This window comes from Peromyscus leucopus, chromosome 7 (genome assembly GCF_004664715.2).
Source record: "Peromyscus leucopus breed LL Stock chromosome 7, UCI_PerLeu_2.1, whole genome shotgun sequence".
Classification (NCBI taxonomy): domain Eukaryota; kingdom Metazoa; phylum Chordata; class Mammalia; order Rodentia; family Cricetidae; genus Peromyscus; species Peromyscus leucopus.
In genome coordinates, this window is record NC_051069.1 from 104,094,910 (window position 1) to 104,111,664 (window position 16,755).

Below are 16,755 nucleotides of genomic sequence, written 5' to 3' on the forward strand. Positions count from 1 at the left end.
GGCATTTACACCAGAGAGCTGTTGCTATTATACTCCTGCAGTCAGTTGGAGGCTGCGGCAGGAGGATTGCTGAGAGTTTAAGGCCAGCCTGAGCTGCATAGTGAGTTCCAGGGCCAGGCCAAGTCAGACTCTGACTCAAAGCAAGCAAGCAAACAAACTAACAAACAAAAACAGGGGAATGGGGTGGGAGGAAGGGAAAGAAGACAAAGAAGTCGGGGTGGACAGTGGGAGGGGCCACCAGGACCTGACCCACTGCCTTGCTGCCCCTCCCTTCCCCTGAGGCTGATGGGTTTCTCTGCCTGCCCCAGTAACAAGTCCCTGGCACCTAGTCCCCACCTTCCAGAAGGGGCGGAGGGACGCTGGCCCTGGCTCAAGCTATGTCTTCTTAGAGAGCCTCAGGCTGTCCCAGGAGGCAGGCACTGCAGCCTGGGTGGCAGGGCAGAGCAGTGGCAGGCTTGTCCTGGTCCCTAGCTGTCTCTGTCTCCACCTGCGCGATCCAGAGCAAGTCCCCACTGCAGCCCCAGCAGAGAAGCCAGGAGCAGCGATGAGCCACGCCTGCGACTGCCAGGGCGCCAGCCAAGGTAACTACCGCATGCATCTCTCTGGGCTTCAGGGTCCCCGCTGACCCAGAAGACAGCAAACAGGCGATTTCCTCCTCCTTAAGCAGTCCGTTAGAAGTCCAGACCTTCGTCGATTTTTTTTTTTTTTTGCGTTTTTCTAGATCTTTTCTGTTGATTCTAGAGTTAACTTTTTAAAGTTCAGGGAACTCAGAGGGACACTTTTGGGGGTGGGGCATGGAATACTGAGCTACTGAAGGCATCCGCATGGCGCTCACCGTGCTGCATGAACTCCGACAGGGTGCCAGCGCTTTCCCAGAAAGTCTGACAGTGCAGCTTCTGCTTTGGGACAAGGAGTGCTCAGCACCAGTGTGCTACCTCCATCCTCCACTCTAAAAACAGACCAGCAGCCCACACACAACCCCATGTGCTTGGGACCATAAAACTGCAGTCTTAGTTGTTTAAAGATGAGCCGGTAGAGAAGTCTGTAACTCAGTATCTCCTGGTTCTATATCTTTACAATAGTATTTCCTAACTTTTTCCAGGGGAGGATCTGAGACTGCTTTGCACATGTGATAAAATGCCCCTAGCCTGTCAACACTGACCTACAGAGATATAAGCATGTTCTAATTCGTGAAAGACTTCAGGCTAGACCCCCTAATGTTGTGCCTCCCCAGGCATCTGTCTCCCCTTTGAAAGGTCACTGTTGTTCAGATTCTCACTCACTGGTTAGTTGTTGACCTTTTAGGAGTCCTCCTGCAGGAGTAACTCCTCTTTGTATGAGACCCTTTGGGAAGGCACTGAGCAGGGCTTAATGAGACCTCATTGGAGTTGAAAAACGCCCCTTGGGCTTCTGTTCTTTGTGTAGTCAGGTAACCGTGCCAGGGGATCCGGAGGACCAGCCACTTTCAGAGTTAGGTATTTTGTTCAGTAGTTAGCCAGGCAAGGACTCTTATGCAGAGAGAAACCTTGTTTAATTCATCCACTGCCGTTTGCTGCTCCAAGGTGAGTGCCTAACACAACTGCCTCCATACACTTTACAAATGATTTGGTGTGTGTGTGTGTGTGTGTGTGTGTGTGTGTGTGTATGCACATGTGCATGTGCAATCTCTCGAGTACTCAAACATATTAACAGGTGTGTGCACATGCAGGTGCACTTATATCCAGATGTACATATACATGAGTGTGGATGGGGAGGCCAGAAATTGGTCTTGAGGGTGTCGTTTGCTCCTGTGGAGCTATCCACCTTGTTTTTTGAGACATCCTCTTTCACATTATCTTACAATACTCCAAATAGACTCAGTTGGCCCGCAAACCCAAGAGACTCTCTAGTTTCCAGCTCCCGAGCTCTGGGATCACAGCATGTGCCATCACACCCATGTATATAGTGTTTTACATATGTCTATCTATATACTATGTTTTATATAGGTTCTGGGGAGTGAACTCGGGTCCTCCTCACTCTTGCAAGGCAAGCATTTTGCCAACTAAGAGGTAACTCTCCATCTTCATCTTTTGGGTAGCTCAGGCTGACCACAAATTCTTAGGTAGCTAAGGATGACCTTGAAATTCTTATTCTTCACCTTCTGCCTCCCGAGTCCTCAGATTATGAATCTGCAGCGCCACCATAGTTTCATGTGATGCTGGAGATCAAACTCGGGACTTTGTGCATGCTAGGCAAGCATCTATCACCACATCCTTAGCCCCTTTAATTTTAAATCTGAATTCCCGAGAGACCAGCAGGCTTAACTCTCAGTCTGTCTGACTGTCCCAGAGCAGCTGATAAAATGATGAAACGTGGTTAATGGCCCCGGGTTACACAATAAGCTTGTTACGGCATCTTTAACAGGTATAAGATCTGCCTGTCAGACTTCTCACATCCTTAAGTATTTATGAGGCAATAGTGCAGAGTGACATTTGATAAATACACTGAATGGTGTTCATGTTGTCTTCAACTCTCTTGCTCACGGTATGTTACAGATCTGTCCGTCATGGCAAAAGGCCGTAAGGAATCCTAGTGCAGATAATGATTTCTTACCTCTTCTTCACATTTTGATAGATACTATGGTCTAGATGTCTCACATCCAGGAAAAGTTGGGGTATTAATTATATTCAACTCCATTGCATTTTTATTAGCAATAAAAGATGGTTTTTACTCAAATTATAGTTCTCCCTATTGAAATAGTAACAACACCACCCATAGAGTGCTGTGTGATTACATTTGATTATTGTTGAAAATATGTTTGCAATGGAAATCTGACTCCTGTCTGAGAGTGATCGGTGGCAATGTTTTCTATTTTGCGAAATGCCACTTGCCTGTGTTGGGCTAAGGCCTGTAGACAGAGATATTGGAATGAAATTTAAACCTTGATAACAAGACTTCAGTACAGTCCCCCCCCTGTGTGTGTGTGTGTGTGTGTGTGTGTGTGTGTGTGTGTGTGTGTGTGTGAGAGAGAGAGAGAGAGAGAGAGAGAGAGATTCCTTCACTTTGTGTGTCTTCCCCTTTAAATTTTATTTTAATTGCTGTTTTTGAGTGTTTTGCTTACATGTATGCCTGGTGCCTCCAGAGGACGGAAGAGAGTCAGATCCCTTGTCTTGAGATTTCAGGTGGTTGGTTTTAAAGTGCCATGTGGTCCTGGGAATCATCCCATGTTTCTGGAGGAGCAGCCAGTGCTCTTAACTACTGAGCCACCTCTCCAGTCTTGGCTCAGGGGTAGTCCACATTTTGGTGATGCTGGGCTACATTCATAGCAACGTTGCTGGGAGCACTATTAAGTCCAGTTTCTAATTTTTGCCAAAAGCACTATCAATATTTTAAGTAACTTTGCAATCCATTTTGTTTTGGGATGCATTCATAGCTATCCTGGTGTGCATGTGTCCTGTGGGGTGTGGGTTGGACCTCCTTTGAATGAAACCCAACCTGGGCAAAAGCCACCATGTGGCAAATGATTCTGCCCTTGCTCTGCCAAGCTGTCAGGATCATCTTCTCTAAGTCCATTAGTAAGTTGGTAGGAAGGAAGCTATTATGAGTGCACGTGGTTACTCTGGGTGTCCACCCCAGGGTTCTAGTTCAACATTCATATCCTAGCAGCTAACTTCTGACTCTGCAGGGCACTAAAGTGAGCAGATCACCTGGAGAGGCATCCCTTGCCTGCCTCTCAAGGACCACAGGAAGGGTACCAGAGAGGACCCTGGGATGAGACTCATTTCATGGGAGTGGCAGTTTTGGAGCGGGAGGCAATGTGTGGAGACAGGGTAGGCAGTGGATGTTGCTCCTGTGGGAGAAACTTCTGGTTGCTGAGCAAGGCAGACAAGTTGGTGCTGAGGGGCAGGACATCTCTGTAATAGTCCTCTCAGGGTGGCTCACAGATATTACTTCTCTTGATCATGGTAGATGGGTTCAAGTTTAGGGAAGTGTTCTGTGAGGAGGCAGGCTCCGGAGGCCATAACTCCTCTCCAGGGTAACTGAAGGAATAGAGGGAAGAGAAGAAGACATAGAGAATTCTCTGGCCCACAGTCTGTTCTGATTCCGTGTCTCTGGATATATGGCTTAAGACCTGTGAGCCTCAGTTTCTCTGTGCAAGTGTGTGCCTGTGTGGATGCAGGCATGTGGAGGTCAGAGGTCAACTTTGGATGCCTTTTCTCTTTGCTGCTCTCTACCTTATTTTGACACAGAGTTGGATATTGCCTGGAACTTGCCAATTGGCTAGACTGGCCAGAAAGTCCCAGGGATTTTCCTGTCTCCACCTCCCCATTTCTGATACTGTTTTACATAGGTTCTGGGGATCAAATTCCCACTTGTATTTCCAGCACCTTGCTGACTGAGCCATCTCCTAGCTTAAACTCAGTTTCTTAATTGGCAAAGAGGAATAAAATTAGCTACTACTGAAGATTATTGTGACAATCAGGAAAAACACGGAGAGGGTGTGGCAGTAGTAGGCTTTGCACATGGAGACATCTAATGTTCAGAAGCTGCAGGTGAAGTCAAGGAAGTAACTGTTGAGAGTTAGGAGAACCAACTCATGTTGGTAATTGCTCAGTCGTGCCCCCCCCCCGCCCCCAGCCATGCTCCAGGGCACTCTGTAGTGCTCCCCCATGTTTCTGGACACTCTGTAGTGCTCCCCTGTGCTCCTGGGCACTCTTCAGTGCTCCCCCATGTTTCTGGACACTCTGTAGTGCTCCCCTGTGCTCCTGGGCACTCTTCAGTGCTCCTGTCCTCTGCAGTGCTCTGTGCTCCTGGGCACTCTGCAGTGCTCCTCCATGCTCCTGGGCACTCTTCAGTGCTCCTCCATGCTCCTGGGCACTCTTCAGTGCTCCTGTCCTCTCAGTGCTCCTGTGCTGGACTCTGCAGATGCTCCCCCATGCTTCTGGACACTCTGGTGAGTGCTGTCCATGTCAGTACACACTTGGAAACCACTAGAGGTCTTTGTTGTCTGGGTTTTCAGTGGGGCTGAGAAGTTTCTTCATACATTGGAGCACAGCAGAAGAATGAACTCAAAGAACGACTGTTGGGAAGATGATTTTACAGGAACAACTTGATCTGTGTAACTCCGGCATAGGGGAGTTACTGCTGATGCTGCTCAGTTGCTGCTCTGAGCGGATGTGAGTAATTAAGTAAGTGCTGCATCACCCTGGTCATAGATAGATCTCTTCAAAGTGTTTCTAACTGTGTCTCCCCTTTTCTTTCCTCTGTGATCCTTCCTGAAGCCTGAGGATATGGATCAGTTATATGGATTGCACTCCCAGCACCTAGCAAAATGCAGGTGCATAGAGGAATGTACATTCAAAGAACACTTGCTTGGTGAAATGAATGAGTAGGATAGCGATGGGGTCTGAGGCTGCAGCTCAGCTGGTCGAGCACTTGCCTGGCACATGTGAAGCCCTGGGTTTGATCCCCAGCACCACAAAAAACAAGGTGTGGTGGCCCATAACTATAATTCTAGCTAGAGTGGGGAGGATCAGAAGTTCAAGGTTATCTTAAGCTGCAGTGTGAGTTTAAGGTTGGCCTGAGTTATGTGAGACCCTGTTTCATGAGGAAAAGGAGAGGCAGCAGTAGATGGCTTCAGGTAATATGCATAGTTCCTTGGGCATTATTTATCCCCATTTGTTGTTACATTTAAGATTTGAACATGTATTTCCTTTTTTTTTCTGCTTGAAGTTATTCACAACAGGAAAAACGTCTAAGTCTTTACACATCAAACAATAGACGTGATTTTGAAAACCCAAGTTCACATACAGTTCAGTGACTTAACCAAGCTATGGTAGAGTATGAACTATTGGAATGCATCTAATTTGCGGGGAATGATTACAAATCATGAAGACTTAGGAAGATCTGTGGCAAAGGACCAAGAGAGTTAATCTTCTGGTGGGAATGCCTCAAGATCCTTTGTCTTGCGGAGTCTTAGGAGCTGGCTGTGCTCTGCTCTTGTAAGGAAGCAGCTGGGTGCCATATGCACACACTGTGACGGTGAATCACAGCACCAGCCACTGAGCACTCAGGCGATCCTCTCAGCTGACTTTGCTGAACTTGACCCTCTAATTATTTTTGAACATTTCATCTCCGACTTCCCAGTGACACAAAATAGCACAGCAGGCTGGTGAGTTGGCTCCAGCCCGTAAACCCAGCACTTAGGAGAGGAAGCAAGAGAATCCAGGATTCAAGGTCATTTTCAGCCATGTAAGGAGTTCAAGGCCAGCATGGGCTATATAAGACCCCGTGTCAAACAAACACAAAGTTAAAAGAAAAAAACCCCAAAACAACGCAAAACAAACAAACAAGAACTAGGGTACCTGATTTTAAAAGAGATGAGTAATTGAAAAAGAAGTAAATAAGACAAACAGTCAAAGCCAGTGACTAAGAACACTAATTTTCCAACCTCTTGTCGTCTTGAACACACGGCTTTGCTGGCGTCACAGTTAAGGGGCCCTTGTCCTCCCACTGCCCTGCACAGTCTCTCCTTTGTGCTGTGGACATTTTATGACAGTTCAGGAATGCAGGCATTTGTAACTGTTCCCTGTCTGTTTGGGGCATGCGCCTGAGAGTTTCAAGGCAGCCACAGCTGAGGACCAGTTCTCCTCAGTTCTCCTTGGGCAGAGCAGCTAGACCTGGGTCCAGCATCCTGGACGTAACGAGTCTGGCCTCAGACTTCTGGGAAAGATTAAGAGAAATATAGACACCTACCAGTGGCCTGTTCTCCGTACACACTCACTCTCTCTAACTGCTTTTGCTAAGATTCTCATGATTAGATGCAGAGGCTTGGTGGGCTCTGTTTATCAGGGGAGCTGCAATGGACCATAGCAATGCTATCATTCATGATAACCAGTACCTGACTTCTTCTGCCTACTAGGAGCTCTTGGCTTTGACCTTGGATCAGAAATACTACAGACATCTATCACTCTCCCCCTTATCCCCTTGAGATAGAGTTTCTTACTGAATCTGGAGCTAGATCCACAGCCACTAATCTACAGTGACCCTGTCTCTACCCATCCACACCTCCTCACCCTGTCCCTAATGCTTGGTGAAGCATTTCATACAGTGCTGGAGATTTGAATTCCTGTCTTTATGCTTGCACAGTGAGCATGTTTCCCCACTGAAGCATCTCCCCAGCTTCTTTTCCCTCATCTCTTCTCTATAGAGCATAGCTACAAGGGCCGGGCCTCCAGGGTGGTTGCTTCTTGAATTATAGCAAGTAGGCATCTCTCATGGCAGAAGTCTGCAGCAGGCTACATCAGCAACTTCAGCTGGCTCTCTGAACAGCTGCATCTGGGGGCTTCAGTGTTCTGTCTCTGTCTCTGTCTGTCTGTCTCCCTCTCCCTTTCCCCTCACCTCTCTGAGAAGCCCTTCTATCATAGAATTTTAACTCCTGTACCCCTTGTAGTTGTTTATGGGAGATGTCCTGTCTGTCTCCTGCAGACCCCTGGATCCTGGCATTCACAGTAAGAAAACATCAGCCGTCAGCTCACCTTTCTGCGTATAGAAATGTGTTCACTGTCCTGATTTTTCTGCACGTGGATCCTCTTGCCTTCTCCCTGACTCCCGCCCCCCTCCCCGTAATACACTCCTAAAACTTATTCTGAAGTTCTAGAAACTGGCACAAAAATCATCCCCTCCATCAGGCTTATTATGAGACAATCAAGCATCTTATTAAATGTCTCATATTCAGCTCCTCATTTTTTCCATTAATTTCATTAAGCTTTAGAACAAGATAGTTAAAATGCATGTTTCCATTTGCTGATTATTTTAAATAGTACTAATGGGATATATTATGGGGTAATTTTGCAGAGTTTTGATATTTTAGGCTTTTGTGGATCTTGCTCAAAAGTTCTCAAATATTTCTTATAGTTTGTTTTTGAACTTTTTCATTAAAATTTAAAGTGATTATCTTTTCTCCCACTCAATAGTAATAGTAAAATGTTGGCAGGCATTAAATATTTAGCACTAGGGACTCTGTTGAAAAATGCAAATGTTGAGATATTTAAATTATAGTAGATTGCAAAATAGTAGGTTTGATAAGTGCAGTCTGTTGAGAAGGAATAACCCACTTACATACATGCAACTGCAGTTGGAAAGGAGATCTGCCTGGAGACTCAGCATCATGGCTATGATTAGGTGGAACGTGGATGTCCCTTAGTTCCTTCTACTGATTTGTATTTCCTGAAGTGAGTTCCTACCATTAGTGCCAAAAAAAAAAAAATTAAAAATGTTTGGAGGGGAAGGTTTGGGGCTGAGGGTTTTATTCTGTGTGGGATGTTTTTCTCATTCATTTCAAGCCAGTCTCACCAGCTGTATTCATCTGCCCTGGTTATACCTTCTCTCATAGGCATGAATGTCATTTCTATTGTTCAAAACAATGGCCTTCCATTGGATTCTGAAATGTGTTCTAATTAATTCTCAGGACTAAACATTGATGCCCTTTCAGCATCCGTTATTATAAACAAGACAGAGGGAAACAACTGGGTGAAAATTAATTAAAAACTTAGACAGCAATCTGGGAAGGGAGTCCTGCCATTCTGGAGAAAGATTAACAATGTTTTAAGTTATAAGATAGAGTTGAAAGGCTGCCTAAAGTGAGCAATTCCTAGAAATCCAGTGACTGCAAGTATTTAGCTTTTTGACAAGTGGTCACCTTGGCCACCTTTCATTCTTTCTTTCCACACATTTATTTATTTATTTGTTGTGTGTGTGCATGCATCCATAAGCATGTGAGTATGTGCACATGAAATGTGGAGCCACAGATGGAGGTCCGAGAATGACTTTCAGGGGTCAGTTTTCTCCTTCCACCATGTGCATCCTGGATATAAAACTCAGACCATCAGAATTGGTTGTAAAGTGCCATTATCTGCTGAACCATCTCACTGACTGGCCCCTGGTCACTTGTCACTGGTCATATGGCTGTTAGGAAAACAGTAAGGGGCTGTTAGGGCAGTACTGGTGCTATGAGCAGAGAATGAGGTAAGGTTTCTGGCTGAACTTCACCAGTACAGTGGGAGGCTCCAGGGACATGCCTACCTCATGGATGTGGAGAATGGATAAGGAAATCATATAGAGAATGGTCTTTTCCACACAGTGTAGCTCCAGGGAGCTCAGAGGCTGTAGATTGAATGAATGCATGAAGGTGACTTCATAATCACAGTGTCTTTTCACAGCAACAGTAAACCTTAACTAAGACAGAAGTTGACTCCAGAGACTAAGGTGTTGCTGTGATAGGACTGACCATGTTTTTGTTTGGAGTAGTATGGACTTTGGTACTTTGGGTTAGGAAAGCAGTGGAATGCTTTATGCACTGTTTAATGGGGCATACTAGAAGGAGCATGTTAGACAACGGTGCTGATAATGATTTGAAATGTCAGGAGCTGGCTTAAGAGGTTTCAGAGAAGAATTTTAGTATGTTGCCTAGAAATCATTCTTGTGATATTTTTGATAAAGAGAGTGGCTGCCCTTTGCCCTTGCCCAGAGTCTGCCTGAGGCTAAAGTGAAGAGTTTTGGATTAATTCCATTGGCATAAGAAATTTCAAAAAAGCCTAGTATAGACTCTGTCATGTGGATATTAGTGGTAACTCTAATGAAGATTTACAATGAAGAGGAGCAAGCTGAGCAGAGTAAATTACAAAATGTAAATTTTGAGGGGAAAAAGAGGACCAGGTGGTGAAATGGAACTAAATCCTGTGTTCAAGCAGATAAAAAGATTAAGAAATGGAATAAATAGAGTGATGGCCTCAGGAAAATATCCCACCCAGCTAAGTTTCCAACTTGTGAAAGGGAACTAAAGAAAAGCTTAGAGCTATGTGTGGTGGGGCACATCTTTAATCCCAGAAATGGGAAAGCAGAGGCTGGCAGATCTCTGAGTTTGAGGCCAGCCTGATCTAAAGAGCAAGTTTCAGGAAAACTGAGTTTAGTCAGTGAAAGACAGAAAATTGGTGGAGATGTAACTGAATGAGAGGACCATGTTCCAGCCTCAGCAAGCAGCAGAACCTGACAGTTTTGGCCATGTGATTCTGGCTTTAGAGTTAAGGACAGAAGAAAGGAGTTATAGAACCTTCCTCAGTGACTAAGGACCAGTCTGAGGCCAGGCATGTGTCAGGGTGTGCCTGAATGGAGGCCTAGAGGGGTCATTTTTTTTAATCTTTGAAGCTGAAGCCTGAATTGCCTTGGAGAACCCAAAATACTGGAGATGCCAGAATTGTGGGATACCTGCCAAGGAGAGATGCAAACAGTGAATAGAACCAGCCCAGAAGAAAGAAGTGTGTTACAGTCAACAAAAATGAAAGGAGTTGGGGATTGGAAGAGTGTTTTGATATCAGACATGCAGGTGCAGAGTTTAGAGTTTGCCTGGCTGGTTTTGGTCTTGTTTTGGTCCAGTATTTCTTCACTATGCTCCCTTCACTATGCTCCCTGAGTTTAGGAATGGTAATGTATATCCTATGCCATAATATTTTGGAAGTATGTGATCTGCTTTTTTATTTTGATTTTTACAGGTGGTTACAGTTCAGAGATTGCCAATCATCTCAGAAGAGTCTTGGGATTTTGAAATAAGTTTGAGACTATAATTAACTATGGGGACTTTCGAAGTTGGACTGAATGCATTTTTGCATTATGATATGGTTATAAGCCTTTGGAGGCCAGGGAATAGAATGTGATGGTTTGAAAGAAAATGGCCCCCAAAGGGAGTGGCACTAATAGGAGGTGTGGCCTTGTTGGAGGAAGTATGTCACTGTGGGGTCGGGCTTTGAAGACTCTTTTGCTCAAGCTTTTCTCAGTGTGATGTCATTCAACTTCCTGTTGCTTCTAAGTCAAGATGTAGTGCTCTCAGCTCTAGTAGCACATCTTCCTTCACATCACCATGTTCTTCATCATGATGATAATAGACTAAACCTTTGAAACTGTAAGCGAGCCCCCTCAATTAAATGTTTTCATTAATAAGAATTGCCATGGTCATGGTGTCTCTTCACAGCAATAAAAACTTAATTAAGACACTTAGGAACTCTTGGAGCAGCTGTGTCTACGTCTTTCGGGCTTACTCCAAAGTTCCTAGCTACCCATCCCCAAATCTTCACCACCTCAGACAAGTGCTTCCTCCTCTGTTCATTGTGCAAATGTTTACAGTATTGAGTTGGATGAATAACTAAGCATGCATCCTTTGGGGAGCAGGTTTTAAACATGGCTTCATTTGACTAAATCCTCTCAATCAAGCAAATAACAAATGCACTCTATGACGTAGGAGACTTTTGAGTTTTGTCATTTCTTTTTCCCCCTGAGACAGGATTTCTCTACTGTGGCAGCCCTGGCTGTCCTGCAACTTTCTCTGTTGACCAGGCTAGCCTTGAACTCACAGAGATCCACCGCTGCCTGCCTCTACCTCCCAGGTGGAGTACTGGGATTAAGGGCATGTGCCTTACCTTGATAGAGAAAAAGGGCTAATTTGGAGGATTCTTCCTGCTCAGAACTGAGGCCATACCCAGAAAGAACACAGCAGAAAAACAAACAAATAAACAAACAAACAAAACCAAGGAGAATATTTTTTTTTTCCTGACAGGATGGCGGAGGTGGCACCTCTCCAGGAGTAGCTGGGAAGGTCTTTCACCTCTGGTGGCTTGAAGGAACCCAGGATCGTCCTGCCTCTGATGCCACCTGTTTTCAGGCTCTGCCTCCCACAGTTGCTAAAGCAGATTTCCCTGGGAAAGGAATCAAGGAGCCCTCTCCTAGGAGTTCAGCATGATGTTCCTTTTTATGAACAAGATGACACTACTTGGCACACTCCTTGGCTGTGTGTTGTTCAAACGTGAATTACCATCTCTTGTTCTGGTGGTTCAGCCCCCGGAAGGCTGGGATTGGACACAGTGTCAGGCTGTTGCTCACAAGTCCAGCTGAGGAAGAATTAATGGTGATCCACATCTGCTGCTCTGCCATTGCCTTGTGTCCTTCTCCATTCTTTTCTATATTCTAGACAGTTAATTTATATTTTTATCAGATAAGAGAGGTCCATAGAAAGCACATTAAAATGAAGCAACATTTTATGTAAATGTTTGCATATATAATTACAGCTCTTGATTTGAAGTAACTGATAACATTTTATGACCAGGTTGAGGGGAAATGCCAGCATTCTGCTTGTAACATGGCACTGGACGTGCACCCAATTTCTGCCTTGGGGGAAGGATGGTACCAAGATTTTCTATCGCGCCGCCTTTTCATTTTTAAGGATTTGTTTTTATGTATGTATGTGTCTGTGTGAAGGTGTGTGCACATGAGTGTAGGTGTCCATTTTGTCTGTGTGTAAGTGTGTGCACAGGAATGCATGTATCCATATGTGTCTGTGTGTAGGTGTGTGCACATGAGTGTAGATGTCTAGTCCTCTGGAGCTGAGATAACAGGTAGTTGTGAGCAGCCCTATGAGGTTATAGGAGCCAGACTGGGGTCTTCTAGAACAGTAAGTATTCTCAACCTCTGAGCCATCTCTCCAGCCTCTCCTTGGCAGTCTTCACTTCCCCTCTATCCATCAGCAGTACCACCGAGAGGCAGGAATGGGGTGGCTCACTATGATGCATGTCCTCTGCTCACTGTGAGTGAGTTGAAAGGCTCTGTGGAGACACAGCTTACACCTATGAACTTCACTTACTGGGGACTATAATTCAGTTCTTAGTTTATTTGCAGAGTGGTTGAATCCCACTATGATCCAATTTGATAGCATTTCCATGCGTAGGACACATTCAGACTTATGACATGCTTCTTCTGCACCCTCTCTGGGTCCCTGCAGCTCTCTGCATGCAACTCACCTCTCGGCCTCTGAGAGAATATGGTCTTTTGTAGGTAGAAAACAAAGAGAAAGGCGAGTACTGTAGACTGCAGCAGTCAAAATGGGCCTTTCGAGCAAGATGATAGCTTCATGAGGCAGGCAGCTGCCTTGAGGCAGAACTTTCTAAATAATTCTATTTTCCCTTCACCATGACACACCAGGCCTAAAGGGCAAAACCACAATTGGTCAAGAGTGCAAAGAGAGTCTACTGTGTCTTGAAAGGTTATCTGTGGGGCCAAGGACAAGAGGGGGGAATAGGTGTCAATAAGTCACAGAACATCTTCACTTGTAGAATAAAGTGACAAAGCAGGGAAAGGAGGGGGAGAGAGAGAGAAAGAGAGAGAGAGAGGGAGAGAGGGAGAGAGGGAGAGAGGGAGAGAGGGAGAGAGGGAGAGAGGGAGAGAGAGAGAGAGAGGCCCTCCATTCTATATCCCATTACCTGAGATCAAGTCACTCTCATTTGGTTTCTATGGTATGGTGTCCTACGGACACACAGCGTTCATCTTCACTGTCAAATTGATGAGATTTAGAATCAGCATGGAAATCTGGGTGTATTTGTGAAGGGGTTTCTAGATTGGGTTAATTGAGGTGGGAAGACCCACCTTGGATGTAGTGGCACCATTCCCTGGGCTATACAGTTTGGGACTGTACAAGAAGGAGAAAAAGCTGAGCATTGGCATTCATTTCTGTTTCCTGCCTGGATGCAGTGTGACCAGCTGCCCCACACTCCTGATGCCGTGCCTTCTCCACCATGGGGGATAACGTCAAACTGTGTGCCCAAATATGCCCTTCCTTCCTTCCTTCCTTCCTCCCTCCTCCCTCCCTCCCTCCCTCCCTCCCTTCCTTCCTTCCTTCCTTCCTTCCTTCCTTCCTTCCTTCTGTTGCTGTGGTTAGCAATTTTGTCACAGTACTAAGAAAAGTAGCTAATACAGAGTTGTGGACCACCTCCTCATGGAGGAGGTCACCTGATAGCCCTGTCAATGCTGAGGTGATGGCCTCTGAGGCTGGATGGAGAGGGAGGGTCACCTTGAAGTTCTCAAGGTGACTCAGATGAGTCACATACCCTTGAACCTTCCAAGCCCTTCTCTGAGGAGGATGGAGGCAAGGATAAATGGTGGTCAACTCTACTGGGGAGTCAGGGGGTTGTCATGTAAGCCCACCAAGGTTTTTAAAGATCAGGCTGGTGGACCTTCCCCATTGAAGAAGGGAGGGTAAATTGTCATTAGAGAGAAACCTGAGATTCCTGCTACTTCACCTCTCCTTCTCTTCCCTCTCAGCTCTGTGCAGTTTTGTCCAAGCCACATGTGGTGTCATCAGAATGACAGTCCCACGAGGTGACAGAGAATCAGAAAATGAAACTGAAGGGGAGAGCCCTACCTGTGCAGCTGTGGGGAAGTCATCATCTCTGCCCGGTGGGCTTTTTCAGTGACACAGCTGTTTGGGGTTCATCAGTGCTCTCATCAGTGACCCCTCATTCACATTCCTAGAAGCAGCCCCTCACTTTTGTTTTACATATTAATCAAGCCAATAAGCCCACTGAATCAACAGGCTAGACTGGAATGGGATCGTTGTACTGGTCTGTTATTGATGTTTGCCCAGGTATCCCAGGAAAAGTTAACCCAACACAGGGCAGACTTGCAGCATTTTGTGGAGCTGTCTCCATTAGCGCTCTGGATAAGATGGTAACAGCTGTTATGCTCAAGGACTCACACAGGCTGACACAGTTAACCCCTCTGGTTAACCTTCCACCGTCTACACACTCTGGCCTTACATCTAGGGCAGAGCTACATATGACTGAATTTCGTCTGACATCCCAATGACCCTCCCTGGCCCCACCTTCTACGGGGGAAGGCCAACGAACTCAACTATGTTGAAGGTCTCCTCTTAATGGTCACAGTTGCTATGATTGAGATGGCAATGAACATAATGCTTGGATGACGGTGTTCTTCACAGCCTCATGTGGTGCCTCACACCTATAACCTCAGTGCTCAGGAGGCTGAGGCAGAAAGACTGTCCTGAGTATGAAACCAGTGTGGTCTACATCGTAAGACTCCATCTTTGTTATTTTTGTCTCTTTTATTTTCAGAGCTGAGGACTGAACCCAGAGCCTTGCACTTGCTAGGCAAGCACTCTACCACGGAGCTAAATCCCCAATCCCAAGACCGATCCCATCTTAAAACATAAAACCCTAAAATGCTATAATTTTGTTACACAACTAAAATTTTACTTGAACTTTACCCATAAGGCCATTGTTTGACCAGTGATACATAACGCAGAGAAGTGTTTAGTTAGAAATATCTTTACCAGGGAAATTCAAGCATTCTCAACACCCTCATGCCAGAATATTCTTTATGTGCATATTGTTAGGACACGTGATTAAACAAACATAAGAAACACACCTAAAAATGCTGCTAAAATCACGTGTATTCTCTTTCTTCTTTCTTTCATGTGCACATGCCGTGGTGCATGTGTACAGGGCCAAAAGGTTAGGAGAGCCAGTTCTCTGCTGCTGTTCTCTGGGTCCTCTCGGGATGGAGCTCAGTCCTCAGCGTTGGCAGCAAGCACCTGTACATGCTGGGTTACCTTGCTGGCCCCAGATCTTTATGTTTGCATCTGTCTGTTAGTGCTTTAAGTCTCTAGGGGCAAGGCTAAGCAGTTCAGCATTTGGAAGCTTCTCAATGCTAAGTATGGCAACTCTCTAAGTCACCTGGGGTTAGCAAAGCCATTGTTAGGTATTGAAATGCATTCTGTGGACTGGGGATGTTGCTCAGTTGGTGGGATGCTTACCTAGCACTAGACTCAATTCCAGCACCCCCAGAAATCATGCTTGTGGTCCCAAGCACTCAGGAAGGAGAGGCAGAACCATCAGAAGAGTTCAAAGGTCAACCTCAGTTACAGCCTGAGCTACATGAGACGCTGTCTCCAAAAGAACACTAGAACATATTGGTGACTTAACCATAGTATTGGGAAATCTTGGATTTCCGCATTGTTATTTTTGCCTGTGAAATGTAACTTGAAGGACTCTGTTCATAGTTCTCAACAAGCAAGGTCTTTCCAGCTCAGCACTGTGGGTTTGTGCTTTGTTATCGCCGCATATTGTGTATTGACTTTTAGAATCAGCTCAGACTTAATTGATTTTTTATGCTATAGATGTTCTTTCAGATGTGACTTGAACCAAAAAAAAAAAAAAAAAAAACAACCATGCAGGCAGCATACCTCCTTCGTGTGCACTTTCACCATGGAACGCTCTATTACACCATTACCCAGTTTTATTTCAGTGCCTAATTTGTATGAAGTAGTGATGGAGGAGAAAGAAAATCTATGAAAAATTGAGTTTTGTAATGCTAGCTAGTGTCCTTATTTTTCAAGTTGATGGCACAACAAAGAGAATTTCAGAAAGTAATTGTCCGGTGGAAAGATGATGACGGCTTTGCCCAGAAGTGTTCAATACAGCACGTCAGTTCACACCTAATTGTTCTTCTGGCGTTCTGTGGGTGAGTCTCCCCTCCCTGTGGAGAGAGGCCACCGGGCTTAGTGGGAAGGGAAGCTGCACTGTAATGAGTCATAGTCTAAACAGTGGTCCTGAATCCGTTATCTGAGCTGTGTGCTCTCTAGGCAGGTTAACCAACCTCTCCGATCCTTGTTTCTGGATTTGCAGAATTGATATGTTACCCAAATTCCTAAGGTGTCCGAAATTGTGTCACAGTGTCTGTGTGGTTCATGGTGTGACGATGAGTTTTAACTGTTCACTTTCATAATCTAGAATGACCTGGGAAGAAAGTCAAAGTGAAAAATCACCTACAGCAGACTGGCCTGTGATACCGTTGGTGGGGAATTGTCTTTTTATATCTATCTATCTATCTATCTATCTATCTATCTATCTATCTATCTATCTATCTATCTATCTATCT

The 16,755-nt window shown here is 45.3% G+C and overlaps 1 protein-coding gene across 1 annotated transcript in view; it reads left to right on the top strand.

Annotated features, from left to right (window-relative positions):
• The first annotated feature begins 235 nt into the window (after positions 1–235).
• Gadl1 (glutamate decarboxylase like 1) overlaps positions 236–16,755 on the top strand; it is a 179,925-nt gene continuing 163,405 nt past the window's right edge. Inside the window, exon 1 of the mRNA XM_028886523.2 lies at positions 236–581. Within this exon, the coding sequence (XP_028742356.1) occupies positions 545–581 (37 nt within the window). The 5' untranslated portion in view covers positions 236–544. The remainder of the gene's footprint in view (positions 582–16,755) is intronic.